This window comes from Catharus ustulatus, chromosome 6 (assembly GCF_009819885.2).
Source record: "Catharus ustulatus isolate bCatUst1 chromosome 6, bCatUst1.pri.v2, whole genome shotgun sequence".
In the NCBI taxonomy this organism is placed as follows: Eukaryota; Metazoa; Chordata; class Aves; order Passeriformes; family Turdidae; genus Catharus; species Catharus ustulatus.
In genome coordinates this window covers 44,118,993-44,142,836 of record NC_046226.1, presented here as the reverse complement: position 1 = coordinate 44,142,836, position 23,844 = coordinate 44,118,993, and the positions used below count along the sequence as shown (strand labels likewise).

Genomic DNA, 23,844 nt, shown 5'->3' with positions numbered 1-23,844 from the left:
GTTTTTTTTAAAATCTAAGATGAGTAACAGGCAGAATTCATCAGACTTCTTACTCATTTCCTCCAGAAGGCCTTAGATTCCCTCCTTACCATTTTTGGTCCATTAACCTCCCCCTGTATTGCCTTGTATTTGCTGCATATGCCAATACCACACTCAACGCTTTTCTGGGCTATTTCAGGAAGTTTTGTTGACTTCTGTAAATGCTGTCTTGGAACAGGCTGAATAGTCTCAGCCCCTAAATGAGAGACAGCACAGAACAGCTGGAGTTTTGGGCTCGTGCTTTTTGGGGATGAGGCAAGTAGCAAAGCAACTGGCTTGGCACTAGTTAAGGATTTTAGCTAAAACAAACACATTCTCTTCTCATGAAGTCACTGCAATGAACTAGTATTTGTTCAGGAAAATAGGCAGAGTATCCTGGTCCATATCTAGTTCAGCCATTTTTTTTCCCCAGAAACGTACAGGTACATTTATGTATTTATTTATTTATTTATGTGTAAACATGCTTCTATATTGCTGCTCTTCTGCTTCTGTATATGGACTTTCCATTCCTGGGGCAGCTGCAAATGCCAGTTTTTCCTGCTTAAAAAAAAAAAAGGTCATTATTACTCCATTTCATCAAAAGAAGATTTTAGTGGACTTAACATACAGAACACTAAAAATGGATTAACACAACAGATAACCAATGTCTGAGCAGGCCTTCCTATCCATTACTCATGGAAGCTATTAGGACCAACCTGGATGAAAGATAAAGTCATAATTAACTTGGCATTAACAGCACATTATTGCAATACCTCTAACTTTACTCAGAACAATCTTAAGGTTTTGAATATCCCTTCCTGCAGATGCAATTAAAAAAAGATCCAGGCTGAGATAAATCAGAGATTGCATTAAAGTACTTCTATTACTGACAGAGGAACTCCCTCTGGTTTCTGATCTCAGTCTCCTGCAACAAAGTTTCAGCCCATAGTCACTTTTATGACAAATAAGCAAGCAGATGTGGCCAGAGAGGAGATCGTGTGCAGCTTTTTAGAGAGTTACATCTTACATTACAGGATGATTATGAGAACACTTAGTTTATTATCTATTACATGAGTTGTATCTTCTAGTGATGAATAAAGCTATCAACACCCTTTATAATGCTAGAAGGTTTTTATCTTGAAATATTCTTTGCCTTCTTGGTGCGATATGATACCAGCCACCTCTGAAACCCTCAAGACAAACTACCACAGCGATCCTGTATCAGTTAATATTTTTGAATAGCCCTCCATCTGAATAAAGATGCAACATGCAGTGCACAGTTTAATTAGTTTATTCTTTAAAGTTCTGTCAGAAACATAGCTGTGCATTAATTACAAAATATATTAAACTATCAATCAGTTCATCCAAGGGAACAAGAGTACTTTCATTTTGTTCAAATGCAAACCAATACAAACCTTTACCATTGATGCAGTACAATCTTTTGCCTCCATCATCAATGTATTTGGTCTGCTGCCATCTTTAAATAAGAACAGAAAGGTCACCCTGATTTCACTTCATTAGCAAGTTTAATCCCTCAATAGCAAACATGACCAGACATAGCATGAGACCGCTTAAAAAACAACTCTATACATCTCACATTTTCTGAGCTCCCACATATACATTACATACCAACATTTTTAGCAAAATAATTTTCCCTGCCCTGCAGGGGAAGACATTCAGAGGCAAAGAGATAACATGTTCATAATATATTATAATTGGAAAATTTGTGCCATAGCAGCTTTGCAAATACACATACGAAGAGTCGGTGACTTAAAACATGTTAAAGACGACAGAAATTTGGAAGATAAAAGAAGCTAAGCCACTTTTTAAACCATCTTCAGATCTAGTAATGCTGCAAAGCACTGAGTTACAGAACAAAACCCCACTGCTGAACAAGTTACACAGGACATTGGTTAATTAAAATATTTCTCTGGTTTAGAGACAGTTCAATGCTGCAGACTCTTCCATTTAAATGGTTCTAGCAATTATACCTCAATTCACCATGATAAAATAAGTTCTCAAAAGAAGAGATTTGAAGAAAGGGGAAAGAAGAAAATGGAACAAGTACATGAATAAATATTTTGGTAACATTTATAATCTTTTTATGACAGTAAGATTTAACTGATACTTAGCAAATTAGCTCTGACAGTCTCTCATGTAATATTCTGACATTACAGTAATTTGACATCACTCAGAATTCTAGTTGGCAATATAAAAATACGAAACCAGTAGAATAGCAGCAATGAATAAAGCATCCATATTACTGTGGCCAATACAGAATTACACATGCAGTAGCCTTCTATTCCCTTTTGGCTTGTGCTATTGTACAATTTTAACCTGAATAATTTAAACCCTGCCACCACAGGGAGTTTCCTCCTCAGAGGCAGAAGTACAGCAGATCTAGCAGATAAGGCTCAAAGCAAAAATTCCATTCAGAATGCAAATCTTCAAAAGCAAAGAAAGTGTTAATGCATTTAGTGGGTCTTGAGTATAAATGATTTGAACAGAGAATAAGGACATTTTTCTTATTGCTAGGGTTGAGGAAGGACCTGGAGTAGAAAGAAGCTCTCAAATGACAAGTGTTTTTTCTGACTGCCTCCCCTCCCTTCCCTCCTGCTCCCCAAAAAACATGAAGAGGAACAAAAGAGAATGCAATTTTCGAGCATCTTGAAAAAACATGAATAGGTAACACATCCTGAAAATGGAGAACTCTTGTACACTGCCTTCTATGCAGAGTGATTCTTTGCACTGCCATGGACATCGACAACTCTTGGTTAAGAATGGCCTTACTGGGAATGCTCCAACTGAAGACATTCCAGAGCAATTCAGCTGATAGGATGAGGCTATTATAAAATCTATTTTTGATTTTTCCCTATTTTAACATATGCTCACCTGTCCTCTAATGACAGAGAATACACTAAAGTGACCAACAACTAACTGTATTTACCATTAGCCAGGAAGTTCATGTTTCAGTAGTGACAATACTCCACTGAACACAGTCTCTCTTCCATCTAATAGGTTCTACTTGCAGAAGAAATTTTACTCATCTGGATATGATGAACTGTGGTAGTTTGGGTCCTGGATCTTTTACCTCTCATGCAGGCAGGCAGAGTCCCTCTCAAACCACTAAAGCATTTCTTTAGTCTTGTTTATATTAAGCAATGTGCCCTTTCCCCACTGGTATTGCTTTGATGAGGCCAAATACTTGGAACACTCTTCACTATCTCTTAAGCTGCAGTGTCTCTGGTCTTTAGGTTGTTTCACTAGCTTGGATAAGTAATACACATAAGCTCATGCACTGTTTAGTTTTCTTCAGTATCTGAACATGTACTTAGGTTATGGGGTGAACAAAACTTTTTTCTTTCCTTCTTTTAAAGACAAGATTCAGAACTTTATCAGCACCATGAAAGTTAAAATTTTTAGCACCAGTGAACTTAAACTATTCTGCTTTGACCGGTCAAAACCAACATTTACATGGCATACATTATCATCAGTCATCATCATACATCATCAGTCACTACAGAAAACAATAATACACACAGCATTAGGAACCTCATGAACCTTTGACACAGTGAATCTAGTGTTTGATAAATGAGTAACTATGGCAGCCAGATTTTCTTCCTAAAAGAAAACAGGATTACAATTTTTCTTCACACTGCTGAATTAATAGGCTTTCATTACCATCCAAATTGCTGAGATGGCCCTATTGTCTGAAGGGACAGGAAATACCCCCAGCAGTTGGATGCTGATATGGCTAGCTGCCCATGGAGAATTCACAGGGGATGACTTGGGTAGGTCACCCACAACACCAAGAGATCACTTGAACAGATGCAGGTCACAAGTTCAGCTTTGGTACGAATTCGGGTTTCAACAGCAGTAAAACAAATTCTGCATCACCCTGTTTAGTACATCCCTTTGCTCATGTGTGCACTCAGAACCAGCACTAGGAGAGCCCACCACCACAAAGGGATTTCATTCAAATGCTAAACTTGTATATCTCTTGATGATTGTGGTTGACATTCTGTGCCTAGAGCACACACTTACATAAAAATTTGTCAAAATAAAGACAATTAGGGAGGCACCTTCAGACCACATTACAAATTGTGCTCAGAGTCATTTAGCTCAGAGTCACTTAGCCTTCTCCACAGCACTACCTCATATCTTTTGGAAATACCAACATCAACTCTGCATCAACATGCAACTTCCTGAAGGAGGAAAGGGTCAAAGCATACCTGAACCCTTGGTGACATGAACAAAGTCTTAACCCTAACTTCAAGAGACACATAGCCAATGCAAAATTCTAGGTAAGTTAATACAGAAACTCTCTCAACTTTCCCAAGCTCTGTGAAAATCAAATTTTAAAAATCCCTCATCTTTATTAATTTTGATCCTTCTTTGCAACAGCATCTATTCCAAGGCACTGAGGTGAAAAGACTTACTGGTCTATTCGATATGACTGAAGTTATACCAATCTGAGATGCACAGGTTCTGCAATAGGATTTTCTTGTAGGCAGTTAAGTTTTGATTAACACTTCATTTAGTTAGCCTGCTACAGAAGTAGCTTATTTTAAGAGAGAACCTTACCAAATATTTAAACATATGAGCTCATATAGAAAAAACCATACCAGCAACAACAAAGTTCCATTCAGGTGAAGATCAACTATGTAGGCAACTACGATCCTTTACAAACACAGCCTTTGTGGACAATGAAGCCCTTTTGTGATCTGTGTGGAAAAACATGAGTGAGGCTCCATTGCTGTGGCGAAGACCTGCAGGCTACATGGCTCCATCCGTGCTGCGGGCCTGGAACCCTTCTCTGCGGACACTGTTCAAGTCCAGGCGCGTCAGAACCTCGCAGCGCACCAGGAGCGTGTCATCCTTGATGAAGGTTCTCTGTTTCAAGTTCTGCAGGTGCATGAAAGTCACATAACCAAAACCTTTGGGATTGCGGTGGATTGTCGGTCTCTGGAAGGCCAGTAGCTCTGGCTTGGCTTCCATCACCTCTTCATGGTTCTGCCTTTCTGGGCCTTCTGATTGATCCAAAATAGAAAGTCGTATGGTGCCTTGGAAAGGCCAGGGCAGGTGGCTGTCATATTCCCCTTGCATAGTGTGGACAAACAGAGAGATAAAATTAGCACAGCGCTGGGCATTTGGTAACTGGATATGCAGGCGCAAGCACAGCTTGTAGCCAGGCTTCCCTGTATAGAAGCCAGGACTGTGCATCACTACAGGTCTCTCTTCTTCCTGGGCCTTCTGCAGCCCACTGAAGTTCTCAATCTTCCAGATATAAATACCATTACATTGCTGTGCCTCCATTTCAGTAATCTTTCCCTCCAAATTTCGGATAGTACGTTTGAGTTCTGCCATGTGAGTGTTCTGAGTCTCCATTTTAGCAATGAGTTCCCTGATCTGGTGATCTTGTCTTACCAGACGACCTTCCAACTGCTGAATAGTTTCCTTGAAGTTTTCAACTTCTGGATGGCAGTCATATGCAGCATGTGACACGTGTGAGTAGAGAGCAGGCTCAAAGGGTAGGCCATTGATGAAGGGTACAGGATTTGCAGCAGTAACACTGATATTCTGGAAACTCTGAGCCATCATCCTCATGTGAACCTGAGTGAACTCCTGCATATGTCGTGCCAGTTCATTCCTTTGCATCTAGGATTTAAGAGACATGGCATTAGGAACACATCAAGCATCTGCAATGACATTTTAAATGTGGCTCTGAAGAAAATCAAACAAGCAGTTGCTTTTGTCACGTGAGAAAAACAGCAGTGTGAATCAAGGACAAAGGTGTGACAAAATAGTACTTTACCAATGGAGAGCTCCACATTTAAGATCACTGTTATGAAAAATTGAAGAAGTTCAAATACCAGCAGGCAAATCACAGAATCATTTAGGATGGAAAAGACCTTTAAGATCTTTGTGCCTTTGCCCTGATGTTGATACAGCTGGGGTTCAACAAAAGTGTAGGTATGAGGTGATTTCAGCATAGAATTTTTAACCTGGGAACTTAAGATAGAACTGACATAAATGACTGCAATATAAATCAGATATGTGCATTATTGTTTTTGTTGGTTTGGGACTTTGGGATGTCACAAACATATTCTTCTAGAATATTCATCATTAGTAATAGCATATTGTATAGTTGCATAATTCTATGTAATGATTAATAAGGGAATCTTTGTATTTTTACAGAAGCTGCAGCATCTCCAGGAAAACAACAAAATTTAAATTCCCCAGAAAAGGCTGGGAACAACTTCTTACTAAAGGCCAAGACCAGCACTTCAAATTTTGGAGCAATTTTGAGTAAAGCACATGAAGTATTTCAACAGTATATACAGTGAGAAATAAGAACATATTTCAAACTGTGCACCTGAAGGTAAAAGCAAGATATGAAGAACTATAGAGTGTTTTATACTGAAAACATTCTTGTCAAATATCACAAAGACAAGCACTGTGTATTCAGGGTCACCTTCTTGTTAATGAGCATTCATGATAAAAAAAAGGTTTTGTAGGAGTGATAATTTGCCTATGAAATCATCATTAATTATGTTCATTAATTCAGTAACACTGTTCAATTCAAGACAAAGACATGGTGAAACTGTAATAAATATATTTAGAATTTTTCTGTGTTCTCAATCAGCATTGTACTCCCTTCACTGATTTGCAAAAATGCTCCATAGTATCAAATGGTGTATGAAAACTGATGTGGAAATGAAGGAGAAAGACCCATTTTTACCAAGAGATATTAAAAAACTAGAAATAAGAATATCTAGATGGGTAATTTTAGAATTTAATAAAATCGATTTTTTTCATGGAACTCTAGGAGTCATAAGCATATTAAGCCACAGCTTTGGAAAAAATGCTAGAAGCTACTTTATTGACATGAAAGCTGAGAAAACATGAAATAATAAAGGGAGGTCATCAAGCAAATTGTTCAGAGAGCTTTTTAAATTTATGAAATGTATCAACATTGTCTCAGAATTAAGACACCTCAAAACAAAAAACCCACAACCACAAATCACTGAGGATTTTGGGCTGGTGAATGAGACCAGAATAGGAAAATACATTACAAAAGCAAGAAACAAAATCCTGCAGAAGGTCTGCAATTCAGAAGGTACTGATAGAAGGCTTACCTTTTCAGGACACCCAAAGGCACTGTAAAAACATGGCACCGGGGCAGTAGGACAATCATTGTCATAATGGTTAGGCATCTAAAACAAATCAGATTTGATATTACTTCTCCATCAAGAGTATTCTCTTATCCTAAAAGGATACAGCTGGATGGAATTTGAACAGGTACCTAAGTCAGATCAGTTTATACCTACGTAATTTCTTAAGGGAATACAGAAGTTTTGAAACAAATGTTAGCTGGTGATAAAAATGATATATAACACTTGTAGTGTAACAATTCACTGACTTTGTTCTTATGTTAGACCTCAGAAAGCATTCAGGTTTCCCTGCTAGACCAAACACTTTTTGTTTCTAGCCTTTCCTCCAGCCAGAACATGTTAAATTCTTTCCCTTCTGAAGGGCTTCTTGCACATACTTATTTTGTTTCTCTTTATTATCATCTTCCTCAAAAAGTTCAAGTTACTTCAATTTTTTTTTGGTGGTCCATGTTTTCCAGATCCAGATCAGCCATCTCACTGCTCTTGATCCTCCCAATCCACCTTCCCTCAAAAGCACAACAACTTCAGCTGATGTGTTATGAGCCCTAAACAGAGCAAAGGATAATTCAGTGTTTCACTGGCAGAATCCCTGTTTATATAACCCCAGGTGTTTGCCTTGTTTAAACATCACAATGAAGCACAAGGCTAATAAAGGTCAGCTATTATTATGAATGTTTAGCATTCTCTATTCCCCACTTCTGCAGTTCATTATTCTACCTAACAACAGACTTTTTTTCTTTGTCATTACTAAGCTCAATCCTGTTTTTCAGAGTATTTGTGCAATTTTACAAGATTATTCTTTATTTTAATCCAGGCCATCAACATAGTAGCCATCCCAAATTAAACAGATCAATATTTATCATTTTCCTACAAATGAAGTTATTATTGAACAGAAGAAATAATAATGGCTATTACAACAGTAATGGACAAGTAGAATTGCAGACAGTATCCCAGTTTGATAGTGAATTTACTTATAGTTACTTTCCAACAGTGGCTTTCCAAAACAAAAACTCTCCCTCTCTGCCCAAATCAAAGCCTCCTCTTGTAATGTCAGCCACAATCACTGGCAATTGTTGGTATTTTTTCGACTCCATTCAAGATCAAAGACATGCAGCATGGCCCCTGTCAAGAAGCAGTACAGCTCAACAATGTGATGTGCAGCCAAAATCCTACAGAGGTTTGCCAGACTACAACTACAAGCTGGAGCAGCATTTAAGGGAGTATCACACCTACACTGGACCTTTTCAGAGGCAGGTAGTGATTTAGCAGCTAGTAGACAAACTGTATCTCTGAGTTTAAATCCAGATTAAAGGAGTGATGTAAATACAAAGCATCTGACTTGGAACAAAGAGAGAAGAAGGGAGTCTCTTACCTGCTCTCTGATGAGCACTGTGTTGCAATATTCGCAGTATACATTGGCAAGTGGGCAGGTTTGTTCATGAAGCTTAAGTGATCAAACAGAAAAAAGGAAGGGGAGAAAGTAAAGTTACCCAATATAAGACAGGGTTAATCACCCTTGATCAGACATTAGATATTTATTTATATATCTAATTTTGCATTTAGCTGTATGCAACTGTGAAACAAAGACAATCACTTTACCCTGAACAGTATGGTTTCTATTACTGGACTTATACAAGGGATTTTCCTGGACTTATACAAGAGATTTATAAAGTTGCAGATGTTTTATTTGCCAAAGCTCTTATGCTCCAACTAAATCTGATTTTAACCACAAATTTCTAAAATTCATGTTCAGTTGTACTGGATCTACATGAAAGTGCTTTTTCAGGGTTTTTTAAATTTGTATTGTTAGACTATATGAGGTATGTTTGATTTATTACTCACAATATTAATATCCAATAACATTTAATAGTCCTTGAGATAAAAGACATCCATATAAAGAAATGGTAACAGCAGAAGGGAAAGTATTATCCTCAGTATCACCTGAGTGAAAAATGCAGAGCCAGAGGAATTCAGAAATTATCTTGGTCTTGTGTGGTAGTAGATATCCCCAAAGGATTTGTCTCCTGATACATCCTCTCTCCCAGGCATAAAAACTGCACATGTAAATACTACCTTTTGTATTCTATGGGCAGAAGATACTGGCCTGACTGATGGTAAGGTCAGAAATCAGTGGTTCTTACGCAAGTCCACAAGTCTCCTCACACCACATGGTTCCAAATAAATTTGCATTTAAGGACAATCTCTCCCTAGCTTCTCCCTGCTCCAGGCTCATGTCCTGAGTTTGTAGCTTCTCAGTTGTGCAGCAGCACAAAGACCTCTTCTAGAACAAAAATTTTCAGCTGGTTTTTTTTTGTTTGTTTTTAACTGCTGTTCCCTTTCCAAGCAAACCACGTGAATGCAGGTTGACAAACTGAGACTCCTGTTAAATACCTCTTTATCTTCATAGGCCATAGACGTGGCACAGTTTGGGCAACACACTTGACGCCTCCGACACTCTTGGGTCATGTGCTCCTTCAGATGGTTCTTTGGGAAGGCTCCCTGGCATTGTGGGCATTCCACAGTGGAAAAATCACACTGCAGCTGGTGGTCCTGCAGAAGGGCAGAAGAGGGATAGGATACTTCAAACAAAAAGTATCATCTCATCCATTTTCAAGAGAAAGCACAGTGCAAGACAAATGAATCAGTCTTTCCTTCATGCAAGGAAATCCTGGTATACTTACGCTGACTACCAACAGCCTGTTACTGTCCCATTACTAAGGCCAGGGTTTCATGTACTCAGAGCTTTAACAATATAAAATTTAAGTTTTATATTTATCCTTTTAACTGCATATATTATTTTCCAAAACGAATAAAGTTTATTATTTAAACAAATATATGTAGCTACTTTGAGAGACTATTAAAGTAACTTTAAGAAACTTGTGTAAAGCACAGACATAACTGATCAAAATACAAATATTAATAATTCTGAAAGCTACATTAGCACAATTATCATGCACTGTGATGTTCACCTGAGAATCACCTAACTACAATTAAATACTCATGAAAAACTAATGTGTGTAGCTATAGTCTTGAAAGAAAAATGCACTGAGCCAGCATAAATGAATACCAGGTATGACCACCTATTTGAGTTATTTTGAATTTTTACTTGTCCATGAAAACAAGGTTCTATATTTTCAAAACTACTCACCTCTAAGTGCCTGAGCTCCATCTTCATGGTGCAGCCCTTGTTGGGACACTTGACCATTAATGAAAGGATTTCCCGTTTGGCAAAGTTGTCAGGAAAAAGTTGATTTTCAAGCAGAATTTCATTGTCTACAGGACATTTGTGACCTGCATCCCTATGACACAGAAAAGCAAGGGAAGATATTCCAATATTACCAACAGATTTCCAAGTACTTAATTTAAAATATTTTTATACCAGCAAGACATTAGTGGCCAAATAATTACACAGTAAGAAGATCTTTGAAAACAATAGTATTTTTGTGACAATGACTAGAAAATACAAAATGTATTTCAGAAAAATGGAAAACACAGTGACACTGGAGATGGCATGACTGGGGTTGCAGCACTTTTCAAACTCAAACACGTTTTACTTGTACAAATGCCATATTAAGTACCCTGGAAACAAACTTGAGGAATATGTAAAGACACTAAGAACTTACAGTCCTGTTTCTTTAAGTACTTCACATAGCTAAAACATCAAAGAATATTTTACATACTAACTTCAAAACAATTACTTAAATTTTCTTAGACCTCCTCTTATTTCTTTCTCATTTTATAAACAGTAGTGGTGATTACAGCTAAGAAAAAATGCAGAATTGCCTTTTTTTCCAGACTGACTTCATCTCTTTGGCATTACATTACACACTGCTCAGTTTGTTGGTTTTGTTTTACAACCATTTGATCAGCTGGTCATCCTTCAATTTCATTATACAGCAAGCAGGGTGAAAACCTCCAGATGCAAAAATTATTAGTAACTACGAAAATTACACTGGATTTGGAACCAGGTATTGCATCTGAGGCCATTTTAACAGCTAACAGACTGGAAGTCAGTGCTAACTGGTGAAGGTTTGGAATCTGATTGAACATGGATGCATGCAACCTGCACAAGGCAACTAACAGCCTATTCCAGTTCATCAGGTTCTGTCTACCTGCATTTATATGCAAAAACCATTAGAAAGGAACTAAAAAAGGGGATACCTCCGTGAAACTTTCCAGCACCAGCTCATTCTGAAAGCAGCAGGCCAATGTACCAATTCACAATTAAGTAATGCAGTTAAAGAGGCATGAGGGATCAAAGCTCCTGAGTGCTAATGGAAACAGCAATAAAATGGAAAAATACATGGGGCGGAAAAATGTCAGAGAGCACTTGTGGTGCAAGGATCAAAGGCCAGATCATTGTCACTGCCTGCAAGCACGAGGGGAAGTAGAACCTAGTGGGTTGTGGAGACTGGGAAGGAATTTATGTTCTTTGTTGGAAAAGGAAATAATTGCTCAGCAACTCCATCAGCAACGCTACTAGAGGAAGTGGAGGTAAAGTTGCCACTTCAAAGAGGCAATGAACTTCCTTTCACAAGTTTTGCTTGCAGAGCAAGCTCACCACATGCCTGAGAATCATTCTCCTAAACAAGTGGAAGAAAGAAAACACCTAGCTTGCCTCGTGTCAGAGCTCTCTGAGCTATGACCAGTGTGATCTTTGTCAGAAGCCAGAAATGTTCCCTCACTTCACGACCCACAGGAAATCAGTTTTCACAGGTATAACTTAGTGGAGTATAAAGACAGCTCAATAGGTCTGCTGGTAAGACAGCAGCTTTATTTCTACAAAGAAGAGCTAATCATGAATAAGAACAACCAATAACAGATTAATTTGAAATAATGATTACCAAATCCCCAGTCTAAATAACTAGCAAATAAAGGGCAAAATAAGAATGATATGCAATTTTCCAAAGTAGGAAAGTGTAGTAAGGAAAAGCCAGTAACTCACTGTAGGATATTAAACAGGTTTCAAATACTATTCACAAGGATCAGGATTGTGTTTGAAACACTGTTAAGATCCATCTACAAAGATGTTGCTATACATTTTCTGCGACAAAATTGAATTTATACACCTCAGTTCTAACTTACATTACAGTGAATGTTTTCCTATGCTGGAATTATTTATCACATTGCACTCCGCCACTCACAACAGTACCTGTGAAGCAATGGTCATCTGCTACCAAGTGTAATGAATATTCTTGTAATCTCCCTTGAGATTAAAATACAGGTGTCCAGAGTAATTTTGAAATAATTTTGAAAGAAAAGCCTGCTCAGTGATTTTAACAAGTGAGTAGTTTAGCCAAGGAGCTGAGACAGTTGGCAGAGAGTTTAAGTGCAGCCATGCCAGGATGAACTGCCAGCACCCAAAGATTTCCCTGCTGCCCCTTCTCACATCACAACTCTGCTTTTCCAATAAACTGAAGATTGGAGTGACATCGAATTAGCTACTGCACCTGAAGTTAGTTCTAAAATTTCCACTAAGGTATTTTGTTGACAAGTAACATTTATAAACTCATTTGTAGTTACTTGGGTAGATAAGCTTCTCCTCTTCCATGACTTACAAGCACTTCAGACAGCTTTATTTAAAAAGCTGCCAAGACTTTCTGGGAGGCAAACATTTACTGTGATCAAATATCATCTAATCGTGTCCTTCACTCTGTAAGATCGAAGAGTCCAGTTTTTAAAAGCTTTTCAATTTTTTTTTAGTTGCAGGCGCAACTTCTTCAACACAACTACAATGTTTGTGTAAGTCACAAGAAGCAATTACTCAAAAAATGCTTGTCCATCTTTCATAATTTAAAATCCTTAATCTCCATGTTCACTTGAGTTAAGACACTGGTGAAATGAGGAATAAACAGAAGCAATTTTTCCTGATCAAATGAAGGCTGTGACAATCACTTAGTGAAAAAAAACACTATTCAGAGAATGTAAAATATCACTTTCCATTTTCATTTTAGTTCTGAAGAAGCTTCTCGATACCTCAATCAATCTGGCACTGTAGACAGTACATACAGCAAATCGATACTGTACTGTAGACACTACATAATCCAAATCAATAGCTTGATCCATGGATACCAATTACACATGCAGCTCAGCCCTTCAGGGATTCAGAGAGGTCTGGCACTCCAAGCTGTCCTCCCTGCTTTCACAAGCATTCACTCAGAGCGTCCTCCAAAGACAGTGGGGAATGAGGGAAAACTTTTACTAGCAGTGAAACATCTGAAATATTATACTGATGACCTACAGTCTCAAATGAAAAAAATGCTTTCCACCTTGTTTAGTATTCACTGAAACAGTCATAACCATTCATAGAAATGAAGTAAAATACAGAAAGGGTATAAAAGAAGCAGAAGCTACTGGTTATGGTCCTTTCCATGGAGAAATTCTTCCTGAGAACTTACGCAGTAGAAACTACGGAGAAGCCCACAAAACACTGTATTCAGAGAACATAATTGCTGGAATACTATTCATTTAGTGAATTACAAATGATGGATAGGGAAGAAAAAGAAATGGAATAGAACTAGGCACAAATGGTATGAAAAACCAATCAAGAAAGCACTGCTCATTTTGCATGCTAAAATAAATGTCAGGGAAAAAACAGCAACCCTGAAGACAATTTAATGATCTTTACACAAGTGTGCAAAGTAAGGTTGAAAATGAGCCAATTTTACATGAGTCACAAAGAACTGAATATATAAATTCCTACCAAAGTGACATTTGAGCTAAGTGAGCAATTGCTAGGAAAAAAATTTGGCTTATGCTGAAAAGGAAAAAATCCTACAGCATAATATCTATCAGTGTAAGCCAATAATCACATATGTGAGACATTAGTGACTTGATTCCAGGTTTAAGACAAGTGCTCTCTACAAGGTACTCTCTGCCCTTTCTTGTTCTTTCAATTATCCATTTTTATAAGCCCAGCATGGTCTTGCCTTTGTATCTTATTCCCAGTCCCTCATATGCCACCTGGTTTCCTCTCTCAATGGTATTCCCTCATATTCTCTCTTCCAGCACAAGAAGGACGAAGCTAATTTCAAGTGAAGAACTGAAAGCATGAATTACCTTATCTACACCAAGAAATCAGGTTGTCTGTAGTTTCCTGCAGTTATCAAGAGTAACAATCATAGGCAAAAGACAGGTAATTTTCCAACCCTGAGTTGGAAGTGGAATTTATTTGGAGGATTTGGCTACATTTCATTTTTTAATTATTATTTGAAGTTTAATCAATTTTTTAGATTCATAACTCGGGTAAATTTGTAAAAACGGCAATCTATCATAAATCTTCCAAACTTGTGACATTCTGGCCATATATAGCACCTTTAATGAATAAAACATTTCCAGAGTTCTATCAGCACTCATGGGTAATGCACTTTGCACAGCTCTATTCAGTTCAGATTGACCTTAAACTGCTCTAGTACATGAATTTCTAAGTTCAAGCAAGTTTCCACATCTCCCACAAGTTTACCTGATAGATTTGACGATGCAGCCTTTGCAGAAACGGTGGCCACACGGTGTCTGCACTGCTTCCCGGAGAGCCATCAAGCAGATGGGACACTCGTACTTGCTTTCCAGGGGCGGGTCGAACTCCACGTCGTAGCCCTGAGTCTCCTCGGTGAAGGAGCTGCCCGGGTTGCCGGAGCTGCTGCCCATGCTGGAGCTCTCCTCCTTGGCCGCGGCGCTGCAGGCGCTGGCCATGGCCGTACAGCAGCCGCTGTCCCCGTCGCGGGCTCCACAGCTGCTGTCACTGTGCAGCAAGCTCATGGCAGCTGAGCCAGGGCCACACCGCAGTGCACTGCAACGGGCAAAAACATGGGTTAAGTATTTCAAGGCCTTCCCTCCCAGGCAAGAATTATTTCCGACCAGAAATACTTGAACAGAGTTACAGATTTGGTTCTACTCAAAATCACAGGTTTTGTTTTGTCCCCATTATCTTTTTTCGCTTATCTCGTGATATGTAGGAAAGGACACTGCATCCTGTCAGCGTAGTTCAAACACACCCTGTCTGTAATCTCTTGCAATCTCTTCCATTTCTCTGTAAAAAGAGGAATCCTCTTTGTCCTTGCTGTGTCTACTGAAGATGTTTCTTTACCCCTTCCATATTAATTACTTCTAAGACTTTCAAACAGATTTTGTGTGGAAAAAATGCTGTACAGAATCAAGTTTTCTTGGAGGAGAACAGCTCAATTCCATATGTTCCTTGCAGTGTATATATGTTATTTAGCATTCTCTGAATGGAGCAATTCAGAATATAGATTTCAAATCGACTTAGCTGCAGGACTACAAATAAAATATAAGTCCAAATACCTAAACCAAGCAGGTGATGTGCTGTAATGAAATTCAAATATACAGCACTGCTGATAACATTTTAGAACTGCCAATAGGACTTTAAATTGAGTAAGAAGCTACACATGAGATAAGGATAATAATTCCACAGCTCAAAAGCTATCTACAAATTACTAGTACTCAAACAGAGCTCTTGCTCTCCTTTCCCTCTCCCAGGCTAGCTGGCAGGGAGGACAAGGGACATGATTGTAAGAACAGAAGATAAAAGTCGCCTGTCCCTGAAGAATGGTGGATGGCATACTAAAGCCTGCTTTTACAGCACTCCTCCAAAGCAGGGTGAACTCATAAGTATGAAATGAAAAAGTGCTGGTACCCCCAAACAGATTGTTAGTGCTCCTACACAGAATGAGAGAACCTTAAAAAAAGGTCTTAACAACAAATACAAATTCTAAAGACCAAAAAAACTTTCCTCTCCCCTGATTTTTTTAATGGTTACAATCATTTTCTTAGAATGCTACTGTGGTTAGTTTTCTATAAATGACATTTCTTTGAAGAACACAGATTATCACCAGGTGCAAGGCAGTATGAGTAGTCTGAGGGTTATGGAGACAGGCATGCAATACAAGCCAAATAAACCCAGATTTGATAATCTTTTGCAAAGCAGTATAGGCAAAAGTCTCCTGCAGTGTTCACCTAATGAATTCACTGTAATACCATTGTGTCATTTAAAATATATTAGGAATGGAAATCCAATCAAAAGACAAATTGTAAGAACTGTTTATCTGCATCACTACTGCAGATGCTGGAGGCAGAAGAATGAATAGGATTACCTTGACTATGAACTCACAAACCTGAGAATTTTCTTGCCTATATCAAAATTTAAATATCACAACTTATTTTTACAAAATGTTCATGGACAGGATGAGGACATACAGGTAGTTTTATTTGGCTACTTATTTTACAACACCTTTAGAGTACATCCACAGAAATACAAATCACCCAAGGCCTCAACTAGCATTTATGGGAAATATATTTTGAACACATGCAAAGTCACAGGAATGTGCTTTAGGCCATCTACATGATGGCATCTACCTGGCAATACTGCCCATGATAACACACTGTGACCTATTTTTTCCAGCTATCCAGACTAAAAAAAAAAAGAGGCAGATTATCTAAAGAAAAACAAAGTTACCATATTTTGGTTAGATATAGTTAGAATAATCTAACCAAAACTTTTATTTTGGTGTATAAATATATGACTTTCCATCTTGTTGGGATATGCAGGGGTATGAGAAGTATCTGAAGAACAGCATTCTTGACATTTCCAAAATACCATTAAGGTACAGATCCTCAAAGCACAGGCTGACAGTTCTGAGTTGTACTGAACTGGCCAGCAGTGCTTACTTTCTGCAGAAATAACTCTAGAGCAGAGCTGTCTACAACTGTAGCCAGAGAGTGGTGCTCACTTCCACTGTTTTCCACCCCAATGTACTGTCCCTATATGTTATCCACACAACAAGCTTTGTAACTGAGGCTCCTAAACACAACAGCAATACAAACTAAACACCAAGCATGGTCTCAGCAGCTGCTTCAGCCATAGTCCAGACATAGCAAGTTTAATCCCACAAAGGCACCAGTTCCCCCAGTGACTTAGAATGGATGCAGAGGAATCAATGCTTAAAAAGATGCTCTGTGACAGAGATTGTTTTCAGCCTGCCATCAGTAGATCTATTCTCTCTGGAGAAAAAACTCAGCTTGCTTCCACTGCTAAACTAACGTAACTTATTTAACAACTGTTGCAGAGGATGATTAGTCCACGGGCCACATTTCATGAAAAATCACAGGAACTAAACTGGATCAATGGAGTGGGAAAGTTAGTATGTACGATACTAGAATTAGTCCTAGGCCAGTCTAGGACTGAAAAATTCACATTACTTTAAGCCAAGAGGTATATTTAGTGAGACCAAGAAAGAGAAGAGGAACATACGTCCCTTTAGCAATGTCACAAAGGAATTTAGGAAGTTGCAAGAAGAAATATATAACAGCTTTACTCAAATTCAGCTGTCACATTAATTGCAAAGTGCGTGACTCTTGTCTTGGGTTGTTCCTAGGAAAAAATCCCATACTATTTAAAATGCTGTTCTTATAAAGAAGAAGCCAGGACCTGACTCGGTATAATCTCACTAGCTGAACATTTTGTAGATTTAAGTGCTTTGCAAGTAGTGTCTCTTTGGCCATTTGAATTGTTTCTACAGAAATAGCAGGTATGTAGACCCAGTTTACAGAAACAAAACTCCCATACCAGAGTCAGTTTAATGAATGAGTCACTGCAATCAGTCAACTTCCTAGTATGACAAAAAACTTCCCATTATTCAGTGATATACTCCACTCCTACATGGAGCTTTTTATCTGCATATGACCAAGTGGTTCACAAAAAAAGAAGTGCAAGTATCTTTTTAAATTGGGAAATTCAGGCACAAAGAGACAAGGTGATTAAGAGCCAGATTTTAAACTCTGTTCGTATTTTATCTAAGATAGGATTCCTCCTACTACTCTTATCCATTCATCTTATCTGTGAGTAAAATCCTCCTTCCTCCACACATATTTTAGGTGTGGGGCAAGGCACAATTTTCCAAATCAAAATCCACACTGCTGTTACTCAAACACTTAACTACGTCCTTATTACTCCACCATAGTTCAAACTAACTTCTCTACATGATGTAACTCCTGTACTAAGAATTAGATCTGTTTCTTGTGGAAGTTACTTTATCCTCCAAGAGTGGAACAAAGGTTTAATCTTTTTGGACAGAGTAGTGCTAGGAAAAAAACAGCTACAGAAAAGTGTACAGTAATTTCACGATTATAAGCCACACCATTTTGACTAAAATTTTGGTCCGAACCCAAAGTGCGGCTTATAATCAGGTGCGGCTTATATACGGACAAAGAACAAAAAGTTGCTGTTTTAGTTTGGAGGACAGGTGTCTACTGAGAAAGGCAGGAGCTGCTCTTTGAAATGGAGAATGTAAATCCCCCTTCAAATTACTATAATTTTGAAATCAAGGGGCTTTCAGGCAAAAATATGGAAATTAGGAATAACAGTTCTTTTCTATGGAAATTAAAATAGAAATACAGTACTACAAAGAAACAAACTCCAAACCCTGACAAAGTCAGAGTACAACCTGACACCCTGTCAGGCAGGGTGTTGGTAGCAGTCCCATTAAATGGTGGCTGCATCCTCCTGCAGTGACAGATGTGATTCAGTTGAAGCAGTGCTCCTGTACAAGGTGCAGTTTCCCTCTAAAGTTCCAGTGGTGATGTGGAGAAATCCAGTTTTCCTCTGGAGTCCAGTGGAGAAAGGGGTTCCCTTAGTGTCCCGAAACCTCCGTTTCTCTGTTTTTATCTTGGTAAGAAATGTTGGGCTCTTCCCCCTGGCTGGAGCAACTTCCAATGGGATGCAGTAATTTTATCAGTCACACAGTGGGACTCAACGGCCATTAGCAGAAAATGACTCTCTGGAGGAAGGATGGGGTGTGAAAAGATAAAGAACAATGCCCCGCCTGGTTTCAATGGATGGCCCATTAGCAGAATATCTGCCGTGGAGATAAGGATCACTGCCCCCACCCTCAACAGATGGTGATAGAACAGATACCTTTTATCACACTCTGTATTGTAACGTGTGATTTATAATCAGGTGTGGCTTATGTATGGACAAAGAATGAAAAGTTGCTGGCACCCAGAAGTGCGGCTTATACTCAGTGCGGCTTATAATTGTGAAATTACTGTACTTTGAATAGTAATGACTTTTCCCCAGTGAAGATGGAGCAAACAATCTGTGAGCTTACTGTAGCAGTTTTTCACCCTCTCTTGGGGAATTAAAAAAATGCTTAGGCTGGAAAAGGATGGATTTTAACTCCCAACCTAGGATATATGCCGGTTCCAGTGAAATAAAAACTAAGATCTCCTAAAAACCACATCAGTTTTTATTCATAATAGCTGCTATTCTTCATTCCTCTGTGCTGAACAAAACTGAGTCAAATGCAAGTACAATATCCAAATATTAATTTATAATACCTTGTGTACACCGCAGCCTTGAGAACTGATCCTTTTTTAAAATGTAGTAGTAGTTTAATATATTAAACACTTTTCTGCTCTCTGTACCTTTTTTGTTGCCACAACACCCAGTTTTCAGATCCGGGAAGAACTGCAAATAAACTGGGTCATTACACGGTAATTCTTGCTTTTGCCAGTGTGAAGTTTCTAAAGCAGAGAAGGTCTTAAACTCCATCTGGTAATGTACCTGAAATGTTCTTTTCTAGAGCTAGGAAGTGCTGCCAGACCTGCTGACTCTGGAGATAATGGGCTTTAGCCTGGGCACAGAGGTATCCTGGCCTTGGGCTGGCAAAGGTTGATTTTGCTCTCCAAGGCAACAGCAGTGTTGTTTGCCAACAGAAAGGAAGGTGCTTTCCATGCCAACTGGTAATGGACAGAACTGTTTGATCATTACGTGTGCTGCAGAAGTCTGGGAATGCCCTAGGGATGAAGCTTTCAGGCCCCAGAAAAGACAATTAAAGAACAGTTAAAAGGCAGAAAAGGAGTCCCCAACCCACTCTTCCAGCTTTAAACCATAATGACGCCTTTCTTCACTAAGTATCCTGTGCTAGGTTACTATTTACACTGCTACATTACAAAGTGATTAGGCTGATGTGAGATAGCACAGACAGACCAGAGGAGCAAACTCCTGCAAGAATAATGTACCTTATGGTCGACAAAAACTACTTCAAAATAGAATCTAAACTGACCATACTTTAAATCAATGCATGCAACAAAGCTCTGATTTTTTCAACTCCCATAATATAACAAAGTTTAGGTAGGACTTCTATAGATTTTCAAGCACCAAACTCCTCTAAATTAAAAAAAAAACCAACAAAAAAACCCCACTGGTATCAGAAAACATCTCCAGATTGCCTGCAAAATAATCCCACTATCATTAAGAGCATTAGGGAGGAAGTAAAAGTAGGCATTGTATACTATTTACACTGAAACATGAAATATTTTCAAGCATTTGGCAAACTTAAGATATACAGTGCAGAGAAGTATCAGTTATAAGAGAAAACTTTTATTATAAATCAGAAAGTGCTTAATACAATTAATTTCCACATGACCTTTCCTGGAAAATTGACACTGACTGCCCATATAAATAAGGTATCAATAAAGAAGACTATTCCAAATCCTTTTTCTTACTCAAAGTTCACAAATATAATTAATTTCCTTGCAGCCAGGTCAGCACACACCCAGCAGGGGAAATGCCATTAGCACTGCATCAACAGAAAAACTGGCCAAACTTTTCTCTTTTCTTCACCTGCCATGTATATGTATGTATCGATTTCTGGGTCATGAGACTGACAGACCAGTGGAGTGACTTTGGATAATTTGCTTATGGAGTAATACTTGCAACACTTATTCCCAGGCACATTAATCAATGGTCTACTGATAAGCACCATGTGTTTCCACTATGAGGTTTGTAGCTATCATCACCATGGCCTCATCCAGGCAGAACACATGAAATTATGCTAATGCCTTTTAATTAATACCTATAAAACACTTTCATGCAAAGCTATCAAACGGCTAGACAAGCAATAGGAGATTCAGGCTAAACTTGTAACTGCAAAAGCTAAATCCTCCTTCCTTGTAAAAATCTGCAAGCATATTGCTTATTTTGTTGATACAAACTTTTTTTCTAATACCAGTAACCTTTAAGACATCCAAGTCTTCTGGATAACCACCATACTCACACCATTTTAACATGAGAACCTAAAGACTTGAAAGAAGAGTTTCTGTTTGAGGCAAACACAACATTCAGAGCTCATTAGACTATCAACAGCTCCAGACTAGAGCAGAGCAGCCCTTGGGGGGTTTCTAAAGCTTTCCAGGTGATTTCTCTTTATTTGTAAAGAACGCTGTCAGGATTTAATCACCTAAGTATTTTCATGCTTGAATGTTACTTAGGAGATTAGACGATGGCACACTCACAGTTACATTCATATTTTATCCAATTTAAATATGTCAAAGCAAATTTAATTTTAGTGAACAATGGATGCATACTATACTCTACTTAAGACCAATATAGTCTATGGGTTTTTCCATAACCAAAAAACAAACCCAAGCCAAAATTCCCTGAAACTTTTTTCAGTTTATTGACGTTTAGACAGAACTTACTGGGAACTGTTCAGAATCAGAAATGCAAAGAAAGCACTGTTAGTTATAAGAACAGCACTATTTAACTCTTTACTCTGGCAGTGACTCTGGCTTCTGTTCTCCCCTTGCACACTGAGATATACATTATGCCTTTCTATACCCCTCAGCAGATCTACAGAGAATATAAGATGCTGCCCAAGTGGAGACAAAGTAAACACCCAGAAAGCATTTCAAAGGCAGGCAGGGAGAGGTATGGCTGTGAACAAATGTGATTTCTGCAAGGCACAGTCTCCAGGCTATATTTAATTATCATCCATCTCTACAGGCATGAGGCTTCTATGTGGCATTAGTAAAATGATGTGAGACTCTGGGAAAGCAAATAGTGAATTAAACACACATTTTGAAACAACTAAAACATTTCTCCTTTTCACTCCACCTTACATTTACTTTTGTTTTCTTTTTGATGTCCTTTATACCCATAATATTTTATAGCCAGTTTTCACAGTCTGGAACTAAAACTTTTTTTTTTTTAAACCTGTGCTTAGCTAATCTGTTCTACTAAGATACAAAAGTTATTCTTCTTGATATAGTAAACTCATGGAAGTTCAATGGGTGAGAATATGTGTTCACCTCAGATATTTTTTCATGCTCAAGTTCTATCAGCATAGATATATCAGCTATTGTCCATCTTGTCTTTCTAAATACAGTAGCAGTTTTCTGAGAAAGCAGTACTGCAGTTTGCAATACTACAAAACTTTGAAAGCAATTTATGTCATGACAAGTTCTCATTCAGCAAAATCTGAGCTCCATGAATCTTCCTCGCTAGGAAAAGCTGAAGGTAATGTGGAATATGCAGAAGAATTACGCCCAGAATGATACCATGAAAATAATCCAGGTGTTTTTATCAGCGTACTTCTGTGACTTTTTTCCCCTTCTTGTACTAGGAGGACAAGTTTTATGACCTTTCATTCTACAGGAAGACAAAGTTAAAAGACAAGTCTTTTAACACGGCACAAAATTCACCCAAAGCTTCAGATCGATACTTCATTAATCACTCACAGTGGTATCTGAGACACCACAAAATCCACAGAGCCGAGGGGTAGTGCTGCAGAATGTGTCAGAGGCAAACACGGGGGAATACTTTCGGCAAGCTTTAACGACTAGGTCTAAGGGATATAATTAGAACATTTTCCTCCCACCTACAACTGAGATTTCCGTTTAAGTACGAAAAGACTCAGCGTGACTTAACTGAGCCAGACGAAATTGATGGAAATTACTACTAAATTAATAATTTATTACTCGCGTTAATAAAGTTACTGTAAATATTAAATACTGCCAGTCTCTACTAGAAAATAAGAGCTATCGGGTTTAGAAACAGCAACCTATCTTGCAAATTACCCTTTTAGGCGTTCCCCAAAAATTTACTGAGTGTATTGCACAGTGGGAAAAGCAGAGCCCAGGTTCAGCTGATGTCAATGTGTCCGAGACAAGGAGGAGCACAGCTCAGGAGCCCCCGCCGCTCACGCTTGTCCCGCTGTCCGATGGCAACGCCGGGGCAGCGGCAGGACAGAGGCACCCGGGACAGAGGCACCCGGGACAGAGGCACCCGGGACAGAGGCACTCCGGACCGAGGCACCCGGGACCGAGACACTCCGGACCGAGGCACCCGGGACCGAGGCACCCGGGACCGAGGCACTCCGGACCGAGGCACCCGGGACCGAGGCACTCCGGCCCGGTTCCCTACCACCAGCCCCCGTCCGGGCGGCTCGGCCGGGCTCAGCCCCGCGGTTTCAATTCCGGAGCAGCGCAGGCCGGCGCCCCCCAGCCCCACCAGCGCCCTGCCCCAGCGCAGCCCGCCCTCCCCGCACTGCGGCCCGGCCCGAGCTCCGTGGAAGGGACCGACGGGCTCCGCCGGGCCGGGCAGGCGGCGGCTCCGCTCCCCAGCCGGCAGCCCCGGCCTTGGGAAAAACGCCACACGCCTGCAGCGGCCCGAGTCCAGCCGGGCCCTCGCTCCCCGAGCCCGGTGTCCGGGCCTGCCGCACCCCCGCCCTCCCGGCCGCGCTCCGCCGGACTCACCGCGACCCAGGGCCGCTCCCCGTCCGCTGTCCGCGTCTGCCGCGCCGCTTCCGCTTCTGCTCGGGAGGCGCCGGAGCAGCGGCTCGGGGCCAGCGCGGCC

The 23,844-nt window shown here is 39.5% G+C and overlaps 2 protein-coding genes across 4 annotated transcripts in view; one reads left to right on the top strand and one right to left on the bottom strand.

The window, feature by feature from the left end:
- The window catches only part of PRR5L (proline rich 5 like), a 56,411-nt gene extending 49,764 nt beyond the window's left edge, over positions 1-6,647 (top strand). For all 3 annotated transcript variants that reach the window (XR_006163000.1, XR_006162998.1, XR_006162999.1), the window contains exon 10: positions 6,217-6,647. The gene's annotated coding sequence lies outside the window, so the exon portion shown is untranslated. The remainder of the gene's footprint in view (positions 1-6,216) is intronic.
- On the bottom strand, positions 1,294-23,824 carry TRAF6 (TNF receptor associated factor 6). The gene is made up of 7 exons (XM_033061757.1): positions 23,745-23,824; positions 14,656-14,982; positions 10,342-10,492; positions 9,585-9,743; positions 8,566-8,637; positions 7,158-7,235; positions 1,294-5,676 (listed from the first exon to the last, which is right to left on the bottom strand). The coding sequence occupies exons 2-7, from the start codon at positions 14,949-14,951 to the stop codon at positions 4,795-4,797; spliced, it is 1,638 nt and encodes a 545-aa protein (XP_032917648.1). The 5' UTR covers positions 14,952-14,982; positions 23,745-23,824; the 3' UTR covers positions 1,294-4,794.
- Positions 23,825-23,844: the final 20 nt, after the last annotated feature.